At 42.8% G+C, this 24,137-nt stretch overlaps 1 protein-coding gene across 2 annotated transcripts in view; it reads left to right on the top strand.

The window, feature by feature from the left end:
• LOC140741700 (phosphatidylserine synthase 1-like) overlaps window positions 1-17,529 on the top strand; it is a 50,866-nt gene extending 33,337 nt beyond the window's left edge. Inside the window, exons 10-13 of one of the 2 annotated variants that reach the window (XR_012102129.1) lie at window positions 5,425-5,504; window positions 8,475-8,540; window positions 9,701-9,779; window positions 15,604-15,661. Coding sequence is in view for 1 of the 2 variants with exons in the window: in XM_073072030.1 (XP_072928131.1) it covers window positions 5,405-5,504; window positions 8,475-8,540; window positions 9,701-9,779; window positions 15,604-15,713 (355 nt within the window). In the remaining variant the exon portion in view is untranslated. Of the gene's footprint in view, window positions 1-5,404; window positions 5,505-8,474; window positions 8,541-9,700; window positions 9,780-15,603 lie in introns of both variants that reach the window. The other variant, XM_073072030.1, reaches the window with a different exon arrangement.
• The last annotated feature ends 6,608 nt before the right edge of the window (window positions 17,530-24,137 follow it).

Genomic DNA, 24,137 nt, shown 5'->3' with positions numbered 1-24,137 from the left:
AGCCAAGTTTTACAATTGAAGGTGTGTAACAAAAAAACTTAGTTTTTGAATAAAGTTACAAAGAATAATGTCTTGGTTATGGATTATTGTTCTTTGTGGAATCCGTGTGTAGTGCAATTAGCTTGTTTGCTTCTGATGCCACAGTGCAAAATAACCTCAGCGTGTGTAACATTCTCCTTTTTGGATTTGAAGCATATCCCACAGGAATTGTACTGGTACATCACAGAAGGATTTAGACGAGTAGTTTTCCTGAGATTTCAGTGCCTCAAGCAGTAAACATGACCATCACTTTGGAGGAGACCTGTTGCCTCACTCTTCACCTAGCTCTCCAGACTATCAGACATGGGATCAGAATGAGGCCATTCAGCCCATTCGCCATTGTCCATCTCAAGCCCACTCTCCTGCCCTCTCCCTGTAACGTTTGACACCCTTACTAATCAAGACCCTATCAACCTCCATTTTAAATATACCCAATGACTTGGCCTGTACAGCCAAGTGTGGCAATGGTCACCACCCTCAGGCTAAAGAAATTTCTCCTTATCTCTTTTCTAAGGCGATGTCCTTGTGTTCTGAGGCTGTGCCCTCTGGTCCTAGACTCCTCCGCTGCAGGAAGCATCCTCTATCCAGGCCTTTCAACATTTGATAGGTTTCAATGAGATTAGGTTCCGCATGCAAGGCTCATTCAGAAGCTAAGGAGGCATGGGATCCAAGGAGACCTTGCTTTGTGGATGGAGAATTGGCTTGCCCACAGAAGGCAAAGGGGAGTTGTAGGTGGTTCGTGTTCTGCATGGAGGATGGTGACCAGTGGTGTTCCACGGGGATCTGCTCCAGGACCCCTCCACTTTGTGATTTTTATGTGACCTGGATGAGGAAGTGGAGGGATGTGTTAGTAAGTTTGCTGATGACACAAAGGTTGAGGGTGTTGTGGATACTCTGCAGGGCCGTCAAAGGTAACAGCAGGACATTGATAGGATGCAAAACTGGGCTGAGAAGTGGCAGATGGAGTTCAACCCAGATAAGTGTAAAGTTGTTCATTTTGGTAGGTCAAATTTGAAGACAGAATTTGTATTAATGGTAAGACTCTTGGCAGTGTGGAGGATCTGAGCGATCTCGGGGTCTGAGTCCACAGTGCACTGATTGACAGTGTTGTTAAGAAGACGTATGGTGTGTTGGCATTCAACAACTGTGCGACCGAGTTCAAGAGCCTGAAGTAATGTTACAGCTATACAAGACCTTAGTTAGACCCCACTTGGAGTACTGTGTTCAGTTCTGGTCACCTCACTACAGGAAGGATATGGATACTATAGAGAGAGTGCAGAGGAGATTTACAAGGATGTTGCCTGGATTGCAGAGCATGCCTTATGAGAATAGGTTGAGTGAACTCAGCCTTTTCTCCTTGGAGCGACGGAGGATGAGAGGTGACCTGAAAGAGGTGTTTAAGGTGATGAGAGGCATTGATCATGTGGATAGCTGAAGGCATTTTTCCAGGGCTGAAATGGCTAACACGAGGGGGCGTAGTTTTAAGGTGCTTGGAAGTAGGTTCAGGGGGAATGTCAGGTAAGTTTTTCACACAGAGAGTGGTGGGTGCGTGGAATGCACTACCGGCAGCGGTGGTGGAGGCGGATACAACAGGGTCTTTTAAGAGCCTCTTAGATAGGTACATGGAACTTGGAAAAATAGAGGGCTATGTGGTGGGGACATTCGAGGCAGTTTCTAGAGTAGGTAACCTGTTGCCACAACATTGTGGGCCGAAGGGCCTGTAATGTGCTGTAGATTTCTATGCTCTATGAGATTCCACCATCATCCTTCTAAACTCCAGCGAGCACAGGCCCAGACCTATCAAACACTCTTCAATTGGAAATTTCCTCTGGGCTCTCTGCAATGCCAGCACATCCTCTCTTAGCAAAGTTGCCCAAAACTGTTGATAATACAGAGAGTTATAGAAACGTACAGAAACAGAAACAGGCTCTTCAGCCCATCTAGTCTGTGCTGAACCATTTAATCTGTCAACTCCTACACTGGGACCATGGCCCTCCATGCCCCTCCCATCCACGTACCTCTACAGACTTATCTTAAATGTTGAAATCGAGCTCAATAAATAAATAAACATAAAGATGTTTACTCTAATGCATAGATATATCCATTTAAATATATCTAAACTCATATTAAAGGTTGAAATTGAGCTCTCGTGCACCACTTGTGCTAGTAGCTTGTTCACACTCGCGACCCTTTGAGTGAAGTTTTCTCTCATGTTCCCCTTGAATTTCTCACCTTTCACCTTTAAGCCATGACCTCTACTTGTAGTCTCGCCCAACCTCTCAGTGGACAAAGCTTGTTTGCATTAACCCTATCTATACACCTCATCTATACTTCCTCAAAAGATGTGCTGGAGCTTTTGGAAGGCATCAAGTTGGATAAGTCTCTTGGACCAGATGAGATGTATCCCAGGCTACTGTGGGAGGTGAGGGAGGAGATTTCTGAGCCTGTGGCGATGATCTTTGCATCATCAATAGGGACGGTAGAGGTTCCGGAAGATTGGAGGGTTGCGGATGTTGTTCCCTTATTCAAGAAAGAAAGCAGAGATAGCCCTGGAAAATATAGACCAGTGACTCTTACCTCAGTGGTTGGTAAGATGATGGAAAAGATCCTGAGAGGCAGGATTTATGAACATTTGGAGAGGCATAATATGATTAGGAATAGTCAGTATGGCTTTGTCAAAGGCAGGTCGTGCCTTATGAGCCTGATTGAATTTTTTGAGGATGTGACTAAACACATTGATGAAGGTAGAGCAGCAGATGTAGTGTATATGGATTTCAGCAAGGCATTTGACAAGGGACCCCATGCAAGGCTTATTGAGAAAGTAAGGAGGCATGGGGTCCAAGGGGACATTGCTTTGTGGATCCAGAACTGTCTTGCCCACAGAAGGCAAAGAGTGGTTGTAGACGAGTCATATTCTGCATGGAGGTCAGTGACCAGTCGTGTGCCTCAGGGATCTGTTCTGGGACCCCTTCTCTTTGTGATTATTATAAGTTACCTGGATGAGGAAGTGAAGGGATGGGTTAGTAAATCTGATGACGCAAAGGTTGGGGGTGTTGTGGATAGTGTGGAGGGCTGTCAGAGGTTACAGCGGGACATTGATAGGATGCAAAACTGGGCTGAGAAGTGGCAGATGGAGTTCAACCCAGATAAGTGTGAGGTGGTTCATTTTGGTAGGTCAAATATGATGGCAGAATTATAGTATTAATGGTAAAACTCTTGTCAGTGTGGAGGATCAGAGGGATCTTGGGGTCCGAGTCCATAGGACACTCAAAGCAGCTGCGCAGGTTGACTCTGTGGTTAGAAAGCATACAGTGCATTGGCCTTCATCAATCATGGAACTGAATTTAAGAGCCGAGAGGTAATGTTGCAGCTATATAGGACCCTGGTCAGACCCCACTCAGAGTTCTGTGCTCAGTTCTGGTCGCCTCACTACAGGAAGGATGTGGAAACCATAGAAAGAGTGCAGAGGAGATTTACAAGGATGTTGCCTGGATTGGAGAGCATGCCTTATGAGAATAGGTTGAGTGAACTCAGCCTTTTCTCCTTGGAGCGACGGAGGATGAGAAGTGACCTAATAGAGGTGTATAAGATGATGAGAGGCATTGATTGTGTGGATAGTCAGAGGCTTTTCCCTGGGCTGAAATGGCTAACACGAGGGGGCATAGTTTTAAGGTGCTTGGAAGTAGGTACAGAGGGGATGTTGGGTAAATTTATTATGCAGAGAGTGGTGAGTGCATGGAATGGTCTACCGGCGATGGTGGTGGAGGTGGATACGATAGGGTCTTTTAAGAGACTCCTGGATAAGTACATGGAGCTCAGAAAAATAGAGGGCTATGGTTAACCCTAGGTAATTTCTAAAGCAAGTATGTGTTCAGCACAGCTTTGTGGGCCGAAGGGCCTGTATTGTGCTGTGGGTTAACCATGTTTCTATAATTTTGTATACCATTTCTACCACAACCCCGGCAGGGCTTTGCGCACACCCACCACTCTCTAGGTAAAAATGTAACTCTGACGTAACTCTATCATTCAACCTAAAGTTGTTCTCCACCCCCCTGGTTTTAACCACCTCTCCCCTCCCCACTCTTGTGAAATGTGAGGTCGACTTTTGCTCCTTTTTAGTTCCTATTCCATTTGCGCTTGGAGTGTTGTGTTCAGTTCTGGTCACCTCATTATAGGAAGGATGTGGAAGCTTTAGAGAGGGTGCAGAGGAGAATTTCCAGGATGCTGCCTAGATTAGAGAGCATGTCTTAAGAGGATAGGTTAAGTGAGCTAGGGCGTCTCTGTTTGGAGTGAAGGAAGATGAGAGGTGACTTGATAGAGGTGTACAAGATGTAAGAGATATTGTTTGACTGGACAGGCAGTCTTTTTTTACCAGAGAGGAAATGGCTAGTACATGGGGTCACAATTTTTAAGGCATCTGGGAAAATGTATAGGTGCGATGTCAGAGGTGGATTTTTTTTTAACACAGAGAATGGTGGGTGCATGGAACGCCCTGACAGGAGTGGTGATAGAGACAGCTACATCCGGGACATTTGAGAAACTCTCAGATAGATGGAGGGAAGGGTTGGGTTAAAATGTTGGCACAATATTGAGGGCTGAAGGGCCTGTACTGTGCTGTTGTGTCCTGTTATTTTACATGTTTCCAAACATTGTAAGTAGCCCACTGTGATTTCAGCCTCATCGCCTGCTTGTATCTTGGTCTGATTGTTGTTGACACCATTTGGTTACACATCAGAGTCTGTATATAATACAAACAAAACCATTATCTACTCGTTCCCCAAGCCTCCAGTTCTCCTCAACATTGACCTTGTTCCGAAGTTCCTGCTTGCAAACCCACCCAAGTAGTCACATCCCAGTAAACAATTGAATTTGTCATTTATAAATGCTACATGTCATTGTATCAATCTGCTGTCTTGTATTAATCTATTGCTGGAGTTTGAACTTAATTTATTATTTGGGCGCCACAGTGACGTAACAGGTAGTGCAGCACTATAACAGCTGGGGGGGGGGGGGTTTCAGAGTTCGGTTCTGAAGCCGAGTGTGAGGGTTTGTACGTCCTTCCAGTGTGCGTGTGGTTTTCCTCCGGGTGCTCTGGTTTCCTCCCACAGTCCAAGGATATATCAGTTAGTAGGTTAATTGGTCATTGTAAATTGCCCTGTGATTAGACTAGGCTAGGGTTAGATAGGTGGGTTTCTGTGTAGTGCAGCTTGCTGGATTGTTCTGTCTTCTATCTCTGAGAACAATTGCCTTTTGCAATACAAAAATAGTTCAACTTAATTCCAAATCTGTTAGAGTGTGTACCTGGCTGTGAGTTGGGCTGTATTTATGAGATCTGTCTAACTTTCTTTTTAAAAAATGTTAACAGTGCCATTTCCTTTCTGGAAGCAATAGTATGCATCAAGTCCGGTCAGGATCTTTTCTCCAAAACCGTGGGCTTGTATGTCATCCTCTGGCTGCTCTGCATGGTAAGAAAGATCATTGCTTATTGCTCCAATAATCAACTGGCTTCAGATTCAGATTTATTAATGCATGTACGTCAAGGCATACAGTGAAATGTGTCACTTGCATCAACACAGGCTGTGGGTGCACTGGGGGCAGCCCACAAGCATCGCCACACATTCCGGCAACGACTTAGCATTCCTACCATCCTTGGCAGAACAACACAGAGCACAACACAGCAGCTTAGTGGTGTAGTGGTTAGCAAAACACTTCGCAGTTCAAGGTAAATTTATTATCAAAGTACAGATATGTCACCGTATACGAACCTGGGACACATTTTCTTGCGGGCATACTCAATAAATCCAATAACCATAATAGAATCGATGAAAGGCCACACCAACAGGGTAGACAACCAATGTGCAAGAACACCAAACTGTGCAAATGCTAAAAGAGAAAAAGATAAATAAATAAATAGCTAACTAGCTAGATAGATAAATAACTAAATAAATAAGCAAGCAAGCAATAACTATCGAGAACATGAGATGAAGAGTTCTTGAAAGTGAATCCATAGGTGTAGGAACAATTAAGTGATGAGGCAAGTGAAATTGAATAAAGTTCAAAGTAAAATTTATTATCAAAGTACATGCATCCCCGCACACAACCCTGAGATTCTCCTTCCTGCGGGTATACTTAACAAATCTGTAGAACAGTAACTGTGAACAAGAAAGAGCAAGAGTGTGGCAGACAGCAAGCTGCAAATGCAAATATAAATAAATGGCAATAAATAATGAGAGATTGAAATAACAAGATAAAGGGTCCTTAAAGTGAGATAATTGGTTGTGGGAACATTTTAATAGATAAGTGTAGCTATCTCCTTCTGTTTAAGAACCTGATGTTTGAGGGGTAGTAACTGTTCTTGAACCTGGTGGTGCGAGACCTGAGGCTCCTACCTTCTACCTGATGGCAGCAGCGAGAAAAAAGCATGGCCTGGGTGGTGAGGATCTTTGATGATGGATGCTGCTTTTCTACGGCAACGTTATATGTAGATGTGCTCAATGGTTGGGAGGGCTTTACCTGCGATGTACTGGGCTGAATCCACTACCGTTTGTAGGATTTTCCACTCAAAGGCATTGGTGTTCCCAATCCATACTCTGATCTACCCAGTCAATACACTCTCCACCACACAAGTTTGTCAAGGTTTCTGATGACTCGTGGAACCTCCTGAGCAAGTAGATGTGCTGTTGTACTTTCTTTCAATTAGTCAGCTCTATCCTGGATACTACCTCTGTGGTATCCAAGACATCTTCAGGGAGAAGCATCCATCATCACAGAGCTGCAGCACCCAGGGCATGCCCTTTTCTCACTGTTATCATAAGGGAGGAGGTGCAGAAGCCTGAAGGCACACACTCAGCGATTCAGGAACAGCTTCTTTCCCTCTACCATCTGATTCTGAAATGGACTTTGAACCCCCTAAACTTTTTTCTAATTTCTGTTTTTGTACTACTTACTCTAATTTATCTGTCTCACACACACACACACACACACACACACACACACACACACACACACACACACACACACACACACACACACACACACACACACACACACACACACACACACACACACACACACACACACACACACTTTTTTTTCTACACTTACCATGTATTGCATTGTACTGCTTCCACAAAGTTAACAAGTTCAACAACAACATATGCTGGTGATGTTAAATCAGATTCTGATTTTGATAAACAAGATGCTGGAAATCTGAGCAACACACACAAAATGCTGAAGGAAGTCAGCAGACCAGGCAGCATCTATAGAGAAACATTTTCCACTGCCTGGCCTGCTGAGTTCCTCCAGCATTTTGTGTACTTTGATTCGGCCTGTGACAGTGGTGTCATCCGCGACACAGATTCATTTCTGACTGCCGCCTGTGAACGGGTGGGTTTCCTTTGGGTGCTCCAGTTGCCTTGCACATTCTAAAGGCGTACAGACGGGTTCATTGGTCACATCAGTGTGATAAAATTAAAAGCAAAACAACACACGAAGCAACAAATAACAACTGCAAAACCTCCCTCCCCCCACCCACACACATACACAGCCCTCAGACACCGGACAGGCCTAAAGAACTGCTATAATTGTACTCAAGCTTGGATTGGTTACAAATGCTCTGATGTAACTCTTGTTTACTCACATGACTAATAAATTTGCTGGGATTTTACATTTGCAGAGAAATTAATATTTCTGGTAATATTTTATTTCATGGTCTCATTATGGGGGAAAATGATGGTCTCAAGGTGGTTTATTGTAGACAAAATGCAACAATTCATTCTTGGTCTTGCTTAGTAATGAAGAACATTTTGATATTCTAATGTGTATACAATAGAACACAGAGCATTACAGCACAGTACAGGCCCTTCGGCCCACATACTCTGAGACCAATCGAACCCTTCCCTCCCACATAACCCTCTGTTTTTCTATCATCCATGTGCCTATCTAAGAGTTTCTCAAATGCACCTGATGTATCTGCCTCTGCCAGCACCCTGGCAGGGTGTTCCACACACCCACTACTCTGTGTAAAAAAACATTCAGAAATCTGATGGAGTGGGACGAGGCTGTTCCTAAAATGTCTTCAAGCTCCTGTACCTGTTCCCTGATGGTGGTGATGAGAAACAGTAATCCAGTCATCCTCGTGACAATGTCTGAGACCAGCAACTGAGATGTTGAGGGAATGAATGATAACTGCTTTTTGGAAATGTTAGATTGATCTTGGAATATGTTTAAAAGGACAGCACAATATCATAGGCCGAAGGGCCTGCACTGTTCTGGAATGTTCTGTGCTTCCTTGCCAACCGCTCGAATATAATTGCCACATTCGAACTATAAATGAATCCAAAAAAAATGTGATGTTTGCTGTTTTGTTAAATTGTGTGTAAATTGGTCTCGGAAAAGACTGAAGATCATTTATCTGGATTTCTCACTCATTCCAGGCTTTCATTACCTTCCTTTGCCTTGCGGGAATGGTGTGGTATGCTGAACAGACTGAACGTGAGAAGGTGAGTTTGTGACTGGCATTGTTCTCCCCCACTACCAGAAACTTCCTCTGTGCATCCATTCTATCTAGACCTTTCAATATTCAATAGATTGCAATGAGGTCTCCAACCCCCCCACCCCACCCCACGGACTGTTTGCACATTTTGTCCCCTTTTCCACATTGGTCATTTCTCAGTCTCGGCTTACATACAGGTTTTTGTCAATTCGATTGTATTCTTTATTTTCCTGTAACTGTCTAGAAAGAAATGTATCTCAAGATAGTACGTGGTGACTTTTATCAGTGGCCACTTTATTAAATGCCTTTTGTAACTAATAAGGTGGCCACTGCGAGTATGCTCATGGTTTTCTGCTGCTGTAGCCCATCCACTTCAATGTTCAATGTGCTGTGCGTTCAGAGATGCTCTCTGCACATGGCGGTTGTAACGTGTGGTTATTTGAGTTACTGTCGCCTTCCTGTCAGCTCGAACCAGTCTGGCCATTCTCCTCTGACCTCTCTCATTAACGAGGTGATTTCCCCCACAGATCTGCCGCTCACTGGTTGCTTTTCCTTCGTTCTTTACACTCCAGAGAGTGGTTCATGCAAAACTCCCAGGAGATGGCGGTTGTCATGGTCACAGCCCTATTACAGCTCAGGGTCTCTGTGTTCGGAGCTCAATTCCGGCCTCTAAAGTGTTTGTAATGTCCTCCCCAGGCAACGCGTGTGTTTTCTCCACATGCTCCAGTTTTCCTCCCGCAGTCCAAAGATGTCCCAGGCAGGTTAATTTGTCATTGTAAATTGTCCCCTGAGTGGGTTAGGGTTAAATTGGGCTTGTCGGGGTTTGCTGAGGCAGCGTGGCTTGTAAGTCTGGAAGGGTCTCCTGTGTGCTGTATCTGTAAGTAAATAAATAAAATAAGATCAGTTTCTGAGATACTCAAACCACCCTGTCTGGCACCAACAATCACTCCACAGTCAAAGTCACTTAGATCACATCTCTTCCCCATTCTGATGTTTAGCCTCAACACAACTGAACCTCCTGACCATGTCTCCATGCTTTGATGAATTGAGTTGCTGCCACATGATTGGCTGATTAGATATTTGCATTGTACCTAATAAAGTGGCCTCTAAGTACTTTGATTTTAAAAAATTACTTTGACTTTCCCTTTGATGTTTTCTGTCTTTCAGACTCTTTCCGAGTGTGAATATGAGGAGTCAGTTAACAGCACTGATATCTCTCCACTGCCTGGTGACACACACGCAAAAGGTTTGTGCATTGAAATAAGAGCATGACATCTAGGAGAAGAATTAGGCCATTCAGCCCACTGAGACTGCTCCACCATTACATCTTGGCTGATTCCCAGATCCCACTCAACTCCATATGCTGGCATAGCGGATATGGAAGGAAGGGAAACAAGCAGTAGTGTCATGGAACATATAGAGATTAAAGAGGAGGAGGTGCTTGCTGCCTCACAGCAAATAAAGGTAGATAAATCCCCCGGGCCTGACATGATATTTCCTCGGACCTTGAGAGAGACTAGTGTAGAAATTGCAGGGGCCCTGGCAGAAATATTTAGAATGTCCTTAGTCACGGGTGTGGTGCCGGAGGATTGGAGGGTAGCTTGTGTTGTTCCGTTGTTTAAAAAAGGCTCCAAAAGTAAACTAGGTAATTACAGGCCGGTTTGCCTGACATCAGTAGTAGTTAAGTTATTGGAAGGTGTTCTGAAAGATCGGATATACAAGTATTTGGTCAGCCAAGGGCTGATTAAGGATAGTCAGCATGGCTTTATGCATGGTAGATCGTGTTTAATGAATCCTGTAGAGTTTTTCGAGGAGGTTGCCAAAAAAGTAGATGAAGGAAAGGCTGTGGATGTTGTCTACGTGGACTTTAGTAAGGCATTTAACAAGGTCCCACATGGGAGGTTAGTTCAGAAGGTTCAGACACTAGCTATCCATGGAGAGGTTGTAAACTGGATTTGAAATTGGCTCTGTGGGAGAAGACGAGAGTGGTAGTGGATGATTGCATCTCAGACTGGAGGCCTGTGACTAGTGGTGTGCCTCAGGGATCTGTGCTGGGACCATTGTTGTTTGTTGTCTATATCAATGATCTAGATGATAATGTGGTAAATTGGATCAGCAAGTTTGCTGATGACATTAAGATTGGAGGCGTTGTGGACAGTGAGGAAGGCTTTCAAAGCTTGCAGAGGGATCTGGAAAAATGGGCCAGAAAATGGCAGTTGGGATTTAATGCAGACAAATGTGAGGTGTTGCATTTTAGAAGGACAAAGTGGCGTCACAGGTAGACGGTTGTAAAGAAGGCTTTTGGCATCCTGGTATTCATAAATCAAAGTATTGAGTATAGGAGTTGGGATGTTATGGTGAAGTTGTATAAGACATTGTTAGGTCAAATTTGGAGTATTGTGTGCAGTTCTGGTTACCTAACTATAGGAAGGATATCAGTAAGATTGAAAAAGTGTGGAGAAGATTTACTAGGATGTTGCCGGGTCTTCAGGAGTTGAGCTACAGGGAAAGATTGAACAGGTTAGGACTTTATTCTTTGGAGCGTAGAAGAATGAGGGGGGATTTGATGGAGGTTTACAAAATTATGAGGGGCATGGACAGAGTAAATGCGAGTAGGCTCTTTCCACTTAGACTGGGAGAGATAAATACTAGAGGACATGGGTTAAGGGTGAAAGTGGAAAGGTTTAGGGGGAACGTTAGGGGGAGCTTCTTCACTCAGAGAGTGGTGGGAGTGTGGAACAAGCTGCCATCTGACATGGTAAATGCAGGCTCACTCTTAAGTTTTAAGAATAAATTGGATAGTTACATGTATGGGAGACGTCTGGAGGGTTATGAACTGGGTGCAGGTCAATGAGACTAGCAGAATAAAGTTTTGGCACAGACTAGGAGGGCCGAATGGCCTGTTTGTAGTGTTCTATGGTTCTATATACCTGCCTTCTCACCATAACCTTTGATGCCCTGACCGATCAGGAAACCTAAGCCTTAAATATAATACCATAAGACATAGGAGCAGAATTAGGCCATTTGGTCCATTGAATCCTGTCCGCCATTCAATCGTGGCTGATCCTTTTTTTCCCTCCTCAGTTCCACTCTCCACCCTTCTCCCCATAACCTTTGATTCTGTGTCCAATCAAGAACCTATCAAGCTTTGCCTTAAATACATCCAATAACCTGGCCTCCACAGCTGCCTGTGGGAATAAATTCCACAAGTTCACCAGCTGCTGGCTAAAGAAATTATCCGTATCTCTGTTTTAAATGGATGCCCCTCTATTCTGAGGATGTGCCCTCTTGTCTGAGATTTCCCCTACCATGAGAAACATCCTTTCCACATCTACTCTGTCTAGGCCTTTCAACATTCAAAAGGTTTCAATGATATTCCCCCTCATCCTTCTAAATTCCAGCGAATACAGACCCAGAGCCATCAAACATTCCTCGTATGATAACCCTTTCATTCCCAGAATCATCCTTGTGAACCTCCTCTGAACCCTCTCCAATGCCAGCACATCTTTTTTTAGATGAGGAGACCAGAATTGTTCACGATACTCAAGGTGAGGCATCACCAGTGCCTTAAAGCCTCAGCATCACATCCTTGCTCTTGTATTGTAGACCTCTTGAAATGAATGCTAAAGTTGCATTTGCCTTCTTCACCAGTGACTCTACCTGCAAGCTAACCTTGAGGACATTCTGCACAAGGATTCCCAAGTCCCTTTGCATCTCAGATTTTTGGCTTTTCTCCGTATTTAGAAAATAGTCTGCGCATTTATTTCTACTACCAAAATGCATGACCATGCATTTTCCATTTACCACTTTCTTGCCCATTCTTCTAATCTGTCTTAAGTCCTTCTGCATCCTACCTGTTTCCTCAACATTACCTGCCCTTCCACCAATCTTCGTATCATCTACAAACTTGGCAACAAAGCCACCTATTACATCATCTAAATCATTGATATACAGCATAAAAAGAAGTGGTCCCTGCAGAACACCACTCGCAGCCAACCAGAAAAGGATCCTTTTATTCCCACTCACTGCCTCCTACCAATCAGCCAATACTCTAATAATGCCAGTAACTTTTCTGTTAATACCATGGGCTCTTAACTTGGTAAGCAGCATCATTTGTGGCACCTTGTCAAAGGCCTTCTGAAAGTACAAATGTACAACATCCACTACATCTTCTTTATCTGTCCTACTTGTAATCTCCTCAAAGAATTCCAACAGGTTCGTCAGGCAGGATTTTCCCAGAAGGAAACTCTGCTGACTTTGTCCTCTCTTGTCCTGTGTCACTAAGTACTCCATAACCTCATCCTTAATGATTGGTTCCAACATCTTCCCAACCACTGAGATCAGGCTAACTGTCGTATGATTTCCTTTCTGCTGCTTTCCTCCTTGCTTAAGGAATGGAGTGATACTTGCAATTTTCCATTACTCTGGCACCATGACATAGTGCAATGATTTTTGATAGATCATTACTAATGCCTCCCCAATCTGTACCACTACCTCTTTCAGAACACTAGAGTGCAGTTCATCTGGTCTGGGTGACTTAGCTACCATTAGATCTCTCAGCTTTTTGAGCACCTTCTCTCTAGTAATAGTAATGGCACTCACTTCTCTTCCCTCACACCCTTCAAAAACTCGTTGCTTCACTATTGTTTTATTTCATGTTAATAGAACACCAAGAGTTGGAAATGTAGAGCCGAAAAAAGTCTGATAGCTAAGTACATTCAAACTCAAAGAGACCAGAGGAAAAGATGGTGTATCAACCTTGACCTTTTTTATACCCCATAGATAAACATTCCATTCAAATTGATAGATAAGAGTTAACCAATCAGATAGCCCCTATTCAAATAATGTAACACCAGAGAAACTCCTGAACTTTCCAGAATGATATAAGCAACTATAACCAATAGGGGCACTCTAAACAACTGCATATACGGACTGTGACCACTAGGGGACACACTGAACAGCTGTATATACATACTGTGACCATGAGGAAACATACTAAGCAGTTATATATATATAAGTAATTATAAAAATACTAGCAGGTAATTAATTGTTAAATTGCAAAGATAAAATCAATTAAATAGTCAAATGCTATGTCACCAGGCAGAGGATTAGCAGTTTGCAACAATGATGAGAAAATAGTTCCCATCTGGAATTCAAAGCCACAACCACATTGGCTATGAGGAAACAAACCGGTTTTCAAAAGAAGTTGTTGGGACTGGAGGACCTGAGTTATAGGGAAAGTTTGAATAGGTTAGAACCTTATTCCCTGGAGTGTAGGAGAATGAGGGGAGATATGATAGAGATATACATATTCATGAGGGGTCAGATAGTAGAAAATTCCAGTTTGCATTTACCCTATCTATGGATCAGACTGGAGCTGGAGGTCAGGGGTTAAGGGTGAAAGGTAAAATGTTTAATGAGAAACTATGGAGGAACTTCTTCACTCAGAAGGTGGTGAGAGAGTGAAGTGAAATACCAGTAGAAGGGATGAATGCAGGTTTGATTTCAACATCTAACAGAATTTGGATAGGTAGCTGGGTGGGAAGGGTATGGAAGGCCATGGTCGGGGTGCAGGTTGATGGAAATAGATTAATGGTTTGGCATAGACTAAAGGGCTGAAGGGCCTGTTTCTGTGTTGTAGTGTTCTATGTCTGTATTCGTAAAACAATGAAGACGTTATGCAATAGACACCACTTACGGATTAAAATACTCACTTTGAGCCTGCAGAAAGTAAGTTCTAGTTCAAGTATTTTCAACGAATTGCTTTCGTGTCCTTTGTGTTTGTTCATGTCTCTACAAAGTGGTAAATTTTTTGTGTATTTGTAGCTAGCTCTGCAATTTCATTAGTAAGTTTAGATCAGTAACTGAGAGCGATGTGTGTTTGGGTGTTTCTGATTTGCTTTTGAGCTGGTTCAGTACAACATTGGTAAGTTTAGATCAGTAACTGAGAACAATTGACACAAACCAGTCAACGTTCTGAGCAACACTCTTATAAATTAGCTGATTGACTAAAGGGAACTTGGTAAACTTTAGTATCACACACAAAATGCTGGAGGAACTTAGCAGGTCAAGCAGCATCTATGGAGAGGAATGAACATCTATGGAGAGGAATGAACATCTATGGAGAGGAATGAACATCTATGGTGAGGAATGAACATCTATGGTGAGGAATGAACATCTATGGTGAGGAATGAACATCTATGGTGAGGAATGAACATCTATGTTGAGGAATGAACATCTATGGAGAGGAATGAACATCTATGGTGAGGAATGAACATCTATGGTGAGGAATGAACATCTATGGTGAGGAATGAACATCTATGGTGAGGAATGAACATCTATGGAGAGGAATGAACATCTATGGTGAGGAATGAACATCTATGGAGAGGAATGAACATCTATGGAGAGGAATGAACATCTGTGGTGAGGAATGAACATCTATGGAGAGGAATGAACATCTGTGGTGAGGAATGAACATCTATGGAGAGGGAGTAAGAAGCTGGAGGTGATCACTGAGAAAGGTAATAAAGGGCTGAAGAAGAAGGAATCTGATAGGAGAGGAGATGGATCATTGGAAAAAGGGAAGGAGGGGGTGATTGGCAGGTGAGGAGAAGAGGCAAGAGGCCAGTGTGGGAAATTGATGAAGAAGATAGGTGGAGGGGGAAAACACACCAGAAGTTGAAGCAATCAATATTTACTCTGTCAGGTTAGAGGCCAGCTAGACAGCATCTGAGGTGTTGCTCCTCTAACCTGAGTGTGGCCTCATCGTGGCAGAAGAGGAGGACATGGCCCAACCCCCACATGGCTTCACCTTTCACCTTCCAGCTTGTCCTCCTTCCCCTCACTCCATCATGGCATCTTCCTGCTTCCTTTCCAGTGTCGATTAAGGGTGTCGGCCTGGAATGTTTACTGTTTATTCCCCTCCATAGATGCTGCCTGACCTGCTGAGTTCTTCCAGCATTTTGTCTGTGTTCTTGATTTCCAGCATCTCAGATTTTCTTTTGTGTTGATGAACTTTAGCCTTCCATTTTGTTTTATTCACAGAATAGATTCTTTTCTGTTTTATCCAGGCGATGGAAATTGCGAAGTGTCAGACGTGACCAGAGCGGACAAGAGCATGACGAAGCGTAAAAGGCCTTCTGGTAAATGTCGGATGAGTAATGGCTTTGGCAGGAAGTAAGGTGGTTTCACTGAGGTGGAGTCCATCTTCCACGAGGAAGTCCGGAGCTGGATCTGAAAGCGTTTGGAAAGCCGACAAACAGAATGAAAAGGCTGGTTGATGAGTTTGGTAGCTGAGGGATGGTGCGTGATGACTAAGCAGTTTTAGTGTTTTGGAGCAACTCATCAGCTTAACGTGTTCCTACATTATTTCTTACCATTTTGTTTAAAGAAAAGAAATTCTTGAAGCTTTTGTATATTTTTATTTAAAACATTTTAAGTTTTTTGCTGGCGATTTAGTTTTGAGTTGATAGAGTCAACCACAGCGTTAACTAACATTGAAATGCAGTTAGGTTAGTGGAATGCAGCGTTAACTAGTTAGGTTAACCAACTGCAGTGTTAACTAACATTGAAATGCAGTTAGGTCAGTGGAACGCAGCATTAACTAACAATGAAATGCAGTTAGGTTAGCTGAACGCAGCATTAACTAACCATTAAAATGCAGTTAGGTTAGCCAACCACAGCGTTAACTAACACTGAAATGCAGTTAGGTTAGTGGAGCGTAGGGAACAGTTTCCAGGAAAGCACTTTTTGACTGGTTTCTGCTGCAATGTGATCACTCTGAACAGTTGCTCTGTTAAGAGTTTGTGTGAAGCTTGCTTCAGTCATACAGTATATATAATTTGTGCCAAATGCTGTAGTTATTGATTTCAATTTGTGTTGAGTGAAATGGCGTAAAACTGCTTGGTTAATGAAGGCCCAACCCTTGCAAACTGTTGAAGGGGTTTTATAACCTTTATTCCAGATTTTTTTCCTGAATTTTCATTTAAGTCTTGAACATTTCACCTGTTGTATTTTTATTCAATAGATAATATAAATAGAGAATACAATTCCATTAAGTACATCGTGCTAGTTACTTCATTCTAGTATCCAGTGGAACTCGTACACTGATTTGAAATGCAGTCATATTTGATATTGACTGCATCTGACAATTTTTAGAATGAAATAATCCTGTTTTACTTGTTACAAGAATAAGTCATGAATGAAGATAACTTGCCATCCCTACCCTGGCCTCTTACCTCCACCTTCTCTTCACCTGTCTTTCACCTCCCCCGGTGCCCATCCTCCTTCCTTTCCTCTCATGGGCCATTCTTCTCTCCTATCAGATTCCTTCTTCGGCCCTTTCCACCTATCAACTCCCAGCTTCACTTCATCAACCCCACCCACTGGCTTCACCTGTTACCTGCAGCTTTTCCTCTCTCCCCCCCCCCCCCCCCCCCCCCCCACCCCACCATCTTCTTATTCTGGCACCTTCCCCCTTCTTCCCCAGTCCTGATGAAGGGTCGTGGCCTGAAACATGACAGGTTTATTCATTTCTATAGAGGCTGCCTGCCTTGCTGGGCTCCCCCATCATTTTCTGTGTGTTGCTCTGGATTTCCAGAATCTGCAGAATCATTAGTGTTTATCATCCTGTTACAAATAGAAATGAGATAGAAATATGAATGACTTTATTTTCTTTGGTCAATTTCTTGACATGTTTGTAATTCTCATCATGATAATCCATCAGAAAACTTGAGTAATGAAATGCTGGACAATGCACTCTGTAGCTTTGATGCCACTGAAAATAATGTTGATTATAATTTTTGTGTGGAACTGGTCTCTTTTGAGCCTATGGTACAACAATCATCACAATAGCAACTGGCAGGTCTGATACACAAACTAATGTCCAATCTTATATGAACTTTCTTTTCAAAACTGACAGTCTTCACTCAGGAAATCTGTTACATTTGGAATACTAACAGACAGGGGTTCCAAATAAATCACTTCAGAAATATCAACCTATTCTATTTATGTGTGATTTCTTTTCAATATACAGTGGCATGCAAAAGTTTGGGCACCCTTGGTCAAAATTTCTGTTACTAAGAATAGTTAAGTGAGTAATATTTGAACTATAGAACCATAGAACAGTACGGCACAGTACAGGCCCTTCAACCCTCCATGTTGTGCCGACCCATATAATCCTTAAAAAAAAGTACTAAACCCACTCTACCACATAACCCTCCATTTTTCTTTCATCCATGTGCCTGTCCAAGAGGCTCTTAAATACACCTAATGTTTTAGCCTCCACCACCATCCCTGGTAAGTCATTCCAGGCACTCACAACCCTCTATGTAAAAAAAAAACTTACCCCTGATGTCTCCCCTAAACTTCCCTCCCTTAATTTTGTACCTATGCCCTCTGGTGTTTGCTATTGGTGCCCTGGAAAACAGGTACTGAGTATCCACCCTATCTATGTCTCTCATAGTCTTGTAGACCTCTATCAAGTCCCCTCTCATTCTTCTACACTCCAAAGAGAAAAGTCCCAGCTCTGCTAACCTTGCTTCATATGACTTGTTCTCCAATCCAGGCAACATCCTGGTAGATCTCCTCTGCACCCTCTCCATAGATTCTACATCCTTCCTATAATGAGGTGACCAAAATTGAACACAATACTCTAAGTGCGGTCTCAGCAGAGATTTGTAGAGTTGCAACATGACCTCTCTACTCTTGAACTCAATCCCCCTGTTAATGAAGCCTAGCAACCCATAGGCCTTCCTAACTACCCTATCAACCTGTGCAGCGACCTTGAGGGATGTACGGATTTGAACCCCAAGGTCCCTTTTTTCATCCACACTCTTAAGTAACTGATCATTAATCCTGTACTCAGTCTTCTGGTTCGTCCTTCCAAAATGCATCACCTCACACTTGTCGGGATTGAACTCCATCTGCCATTTTTCTGCCCAACTCTGCAGCCTGTTTATATCCTCTTGTAATCTTCGACCACCTACAGCTCCATCCACAACTCCTCCAATCTTTGTGTCATCCGCAAACTTACTCACCCATGCTTCCGCCTCTACATCCAGGTCATTTATAAAAATCACAAATAGCAGGGGTCCCAGGACAGATCCCTGTGGCACTCCACTAGTCACCGACCTCCAGGCAGAATACTTTCCTTCCACAACTACCCTCTGCTTTCTTCTTTTAAGCCAATTTTTTCTCCAAACAGCCAAGGTTCCACTTATCCCATGCCTCATGTCTTTCTAGATGAGCCTCTCATGAGGGACCTTGTCAAATGCTTTGCTAAGGTCCATGTAGACCACATCCACTGCCCTACCCTTATCAATTTCTTTTGTTACCTCTTCAAAAAACTCAATCAGGCTCGTGAGGCACGATCTTCCCTTCACAAAGCCATGTTGGCTATCTGTGAGTAGACTGCACTTCTCCAAATGCTCGTAGATCCTATCCTTAAGAATCCTTTCCAGTAGTTTGCAGACCACCGACGTAAGACTCACCGGTTTATAGTTTCCAGGTTTCTCCCTATTACCTTTTTTAAACAAGGGAACTACATGTGCCATTCTCCAGTCCTCTGGCATTTCCCCTGTAGCCGAAGAGGATTCAAAGATCATAGCTAATGCTCCTGCGATCTCTTCTCTCAATTTCCACATTTGGAGAACTGATCTCCAAAAGTCATAAAGTTAAAGATGAAACATTCGTTTGAACATTTTAAGCAAGATTAGTGTATTATTTTTGTTATGCACAATTTTAGAGTGAAAAAAGGAAAGGAGCACCATGCAAAAGTTTGGGCACCCCAAGAGATTTGAGATTTTAGATAACTTTTACCAAGGTCTCAGACCATAATGAGCTTGTCAGGGTTATGGCTTGTTCACAGTCATCGTTAGGAAAGGCCAGGTGATGCAAATTTCAAACCTTTATAAATACCCTGACTCCTCAAACTTTGTCCCAACAATCAGCAGCCATGGACTCTTCTAAGCAGCTGCCTAGCACCCTGAAAATTAAAATAAATGATGCCCACAAAGCAGGAGAAGGCTATAAGAAGATAGCAAAGTGTTTTCAGGTAGCTGTTTCCTCAGTTTGTAATGTAATTAAGAAATGGCAGTTAACAGGAATGGTGGAGATCAAGTTGAGGTCTGGAAGACCAAGAAAACTTTCTGAGAGAACTGCTCATAGGATTGCTAAAAAGGCAAATCAAAACCCTCGTTTGACTGCAAAAAACCTTCAGGAAGATTTAGCAGACTCTGGAGTGGTGGTGCACTGTTCTACTGTGCAGCAACACCTGCACAAATATGACCTTCATGGAAGAGTCATCAGAAGAAAACCTCTCCTGCATCCTCACTACAAAATTCAGCATCAGAAGTTTGCAAAGGAACATCTAAACAAGCCTGATGCATTTTGGAAACAAGTCCTGTGGTCAGATGAAGTTAAAATAGAACTTTTTGGCCGCAATGAGCAAAGGTATGTTTGGAGGGAAAAGGGTGCAGAATTTCATGAGAAGAACACCTCTCCAACTGTTAAGCTCGGGGGTGGACTGATCATGCTTTGGGCTTGTGTTGCAGCCAGTGGCACGGGGAGCATTTCAGTGGTAGAGGGAAGAATTAATTAAATACCAGCAAATTCTGGAAGCAAACATCACAGCGTCTGTAAAAAAAAGCTGAAAATGAAAAGAGGATGGCTTCTACAACAGGATAATGATCCTAAACCCACCTCAAAATCCACAATGGGCTACCTCAGGAGGTGCAAGCTGTAAGTTTTGCCATGGCCCTCCCAGTCCCCCGACCTAAACATCATTGAAAATCTGTGGATAGACCTCAAAAGAGCAGTGCATGCAAGATGGCCCAAGAATCTCAGAACTAGAAGCCTTTTCAGATTCAGTTTATTGTCATTTATAACCACAAATACAATGAAGTTAAAAATGAGACCATGTTCTCCGGAATGATATCACAAAAAAGCACAAAACAGACCACACAAGAAAAACCACATTACCTTTGGTAATCCCCAATCCAGAGTCCGGAGAGGCTGCTGCGTATCGATATCACGCTACCATCTTAGCACGTTCCCCAGAAAGAAACTACAAACCCATCAGACAAAACTAAAGCTACAAAACATACACAAAACCACATAGTTACATATAGTTTCAACAATGCAGGCAATACCATAATTGATAAAAGACTAACTGACAAAGACCATATAATTATAACACATAGTTTCAACAGTGCAAATCAATACCATAATCTCGGTCCAAAATGTCAACAGTGCTTCTTCCTATAGATGCTGCCTGGCCTGCTGTGTTCTACCAGCATTTTGTGTGTGTTGTTTGAATTTCCAGCATCTGCAAATTTCCTTGTGTTTGATCATTTTCATGAACCTTTGAATCCTCTCCAGTTTCAGCACATCCTTTCTAAGATAAGGGGCCCAAAACTGCTCACAATATTCCACGTGAGGCCTTCACCAGTGCTTTATAAAGTCTCAGCATTACATCCTTGCTTTTATATTCTAGTCCTTTTGAAATGAATGCTAAGGTTGCATTTGCCTTCCTCACCACAGACAACCTGCAAATTAACCTTCAGGAATTCCTGCACAAGGGCTCCCAAGTCTCTTTGCACCTCAGTTTTCTTTAATATTTTCTCACCATTTCGATAATAGTCAACCTTTTCATTCCTGACACTGTATTTCATCTGCTACTTCTTCACCCATTCTGATAATCTGTCTAAATCTTTCTGTAACCTCTCTACTTCCTTAAAACTATCTGCCCTCCACCTATTTTCATATTGTCTGCAAACTTTGCAACAAAGCCATCAGTTCCACCATCAAAATCACTGACAGTCTTTTGGAACCATTCCAGAATCTAGTGATTAATGGCTCCACAATCTCTTCAGCCACCATCTGGTCCAGGTGACCTATTGACCTTCCAGTTTCCAAGAACCACCTCCCCAGTTATGGTAACTTCACACACTTCGTGACCCCATGCCACCCAGAACTTCCACCATACTGATAGTGTCTTCCACACTGAAGACTGACACAAAATGCTTATTTAGTTTGTCCGCCATTTCCTTGCCACTTATTACCACCTCTCCAGTACCATTTACCAGAGGTTCAATATCCAATTTCACCTCTCTTACACTTTAAGTATCTGAAGAAACTTGTCTTATCCTCTTTAATATTATTGGTTAGCTTAATTTCATATTCCATCTTCTCTGTGTGACTTTTTTTAGTTGCCTTTTGTTGGCTTTTAAAAGCTTCCCAATCCTCTAACTTCCCACTAATTTTTGCTGTATTATATGCCCTCTCTTTGACTTTTATGTTGGCTTTGACCTCTTGTTAGCCACGTTTGTGTCATCTTTCCTTTAGAATACTTCTTCCTCTTTGGGATGTATATATCCTGTGCCTTCTGAATTGCTTCCAGAAACTCCAGCCATTGCTGCTCTGCCATCATCTCTGCCAGTGTTCTTTCCCAATCAATTCTGGCCAACTCCTCACATGCCTCTGTAACTCCCTTTACTCCACTGTAATACTGATACATCTGACTTTAGCTTCTCCTCGAATGTCAGGGTGAATTTGATCATATTGTGGTCACTTGCCCCTAAGGGTTCTTTTACCTGAAGTTCTCTTATCAAATCTGGTTCATTGCGCATCACCCAATTCAGAATAACTGATTCCCCCCAGTGGGCTCAAGCACGCGATGCTCTAAAAGCCATCTCGAAGGCATTTGAGAAATTACCCTCCTGGAATCCAGCACCAACCTGATCTTCCCAATCTGTCTGCATATTGAAGTCCTCCATGACTGTTGTAACATTGCCCTTTTGGCGTGCATTTCCTATCTCCCATTGTAATTTGTAAACCACATCCTTGCTACTGTGTGGGGGTCTGTATACAACTCCCATCAGGGTTTTTCACCCTTGCAGTTCTTTAGCTCTATCCACAACGAATCAACACCCTCTGATTCTATGACACCTATTCCTAATGATTTGATTTTTAATTTTTGACCAAAAGGGCATCTCCATACAATCTGCCTTCCTGTCTATCCTTTCGATACTTTGGTAATCCTTGCACATTAAGCTTTCAGCCACGATTTAATGATGCCTACAACATCATACCTGCCAATCAGTAACTCGGCTGCAAGTTCATATATTGCACACATTCAAAAAAAATACCTTCAGTCATGTACTTACTCTTTCCTATTCTGTTTGCATTGCAACTCATTTACCCTATCAACAGCACTATCATTCGCCTTTCTTGCATTGAAATATACACAGCTCAGGACACTAGTCACATCATGCTCAGCCTTTTGATTCCTGACTTTGTCTGAGGTCTTACTAACACCTGCCTCCACAACCTCTCCACTAACTGTTCTGGCACTCTGGTTCCCATCCCCCTGCAGTAAAGGGTGAAATGTTAAAGAGGAAGATGAGAGGAAACTTCTTCACTCAGAGTGTTGAGAGTGTGGAATGAGCTGTCAGCACAAGTGGTGCAAGCAAGCTCGATTTCAACATTTAAGAGAAGTTTGGATAGGTACACGGATGGGAGGGGGTATGGAGGGCTATGGTCCCAGTGCAGTTTGATGGGACTAATTGTTCAGCATGGACTAGATGGGCTGAAAGGCTTTTTCCTGCTCTGTCATGTTCTATTCAACTTAAATGATCTCGATACATTCATGAAAGCATATTTTGACTATGCTTCTGATAGTGTTGCTGAGAATGCAGAATTATTTGTAGTAATGTGGGCAGTCCACGGACTGTATTCCTCAACACCGTCAGCTGTCGAAAGAGCCGCTGTAGTTGAGAAGACTGGTTAATTACATTCCAAACAGTGTGCAATAGACAGGAACAGCTACCTCAATGTTCTCTGGTCATCCGAAGCATTTCTTTGTGATAGAGTACATCATTGATCCCAAGTGAGAAATTGCTTTGCTACAGCAGCAATATTTAAAAACACACTTAGCAAAAATAATAAATATAAATATTAACTAATAATAAAGTACAGAATAATAATACACACAATAATAATGTATCAATATGCAATAATAATGTTTGAAATAATAGAACAGACTATTGTACTATGATGTGTGTTCTGTCACAGAGATGAACTGTTGTATTGCGTTTGGTAGGAAAGGTTTCCTGTAACGATCCTTGTGACAGCGGAGCTGAACGAGTCTGTTATTCAGTGGGTCATGGAGAGGATGTGCCAGATTGTCTGTAATGGATAAGTTTGTTTAGTGATCTCCTCTCCACCACTAACTGAAGAGTCCGGGTTGTAGCCAGGGACAGATCCAGCCTTTTCGATGAGCTTAGTTAGTCATTTTGTGTCACCAGCACCAATGCTGCTCCCTCAGCACAAAGCAGCATAGAAAACTGCACTCGCTACAACAGGCCTGTACAATATCTCCAGCATCCTGCTGCACACATTGAACGATCTCAGCTTCCTCTGAAAGTAGAGTCTGCTCATCCCCTTCTTGTAAACAGCCTTGGTGCTGGTTTTCCAGTCAAGTCTGTTGTCGAGGTGAGCACTCAAATATTTGTACTTCTCCACCACCACAACAACTTTTCCCAGAATGTATACAGGACGCGTCACAGGCCATTTCCTCCTAAAATCAAACACCTTCTCCCTGGTT

This window comes from Hemitrygon akajei, chromosome 1 (assembly GCF_048418815.1).
Source record: "Hemitrygon akajei chromosome 1, sHemAka1.3, whole genome shotgun sequence".
Lineage (NCBI taxonomy): Eukaryota > Metazoa > Chordata > Chondrichthyes > Myliobatiformes > Dasyatidae > Hemitrygon > Hemitrygon akajei.
The sequence above is the reverse complement of the archived record's forward strand: the minus strand, read 5'-3'. Positions and strand labels throughout refer to the sequence as shown.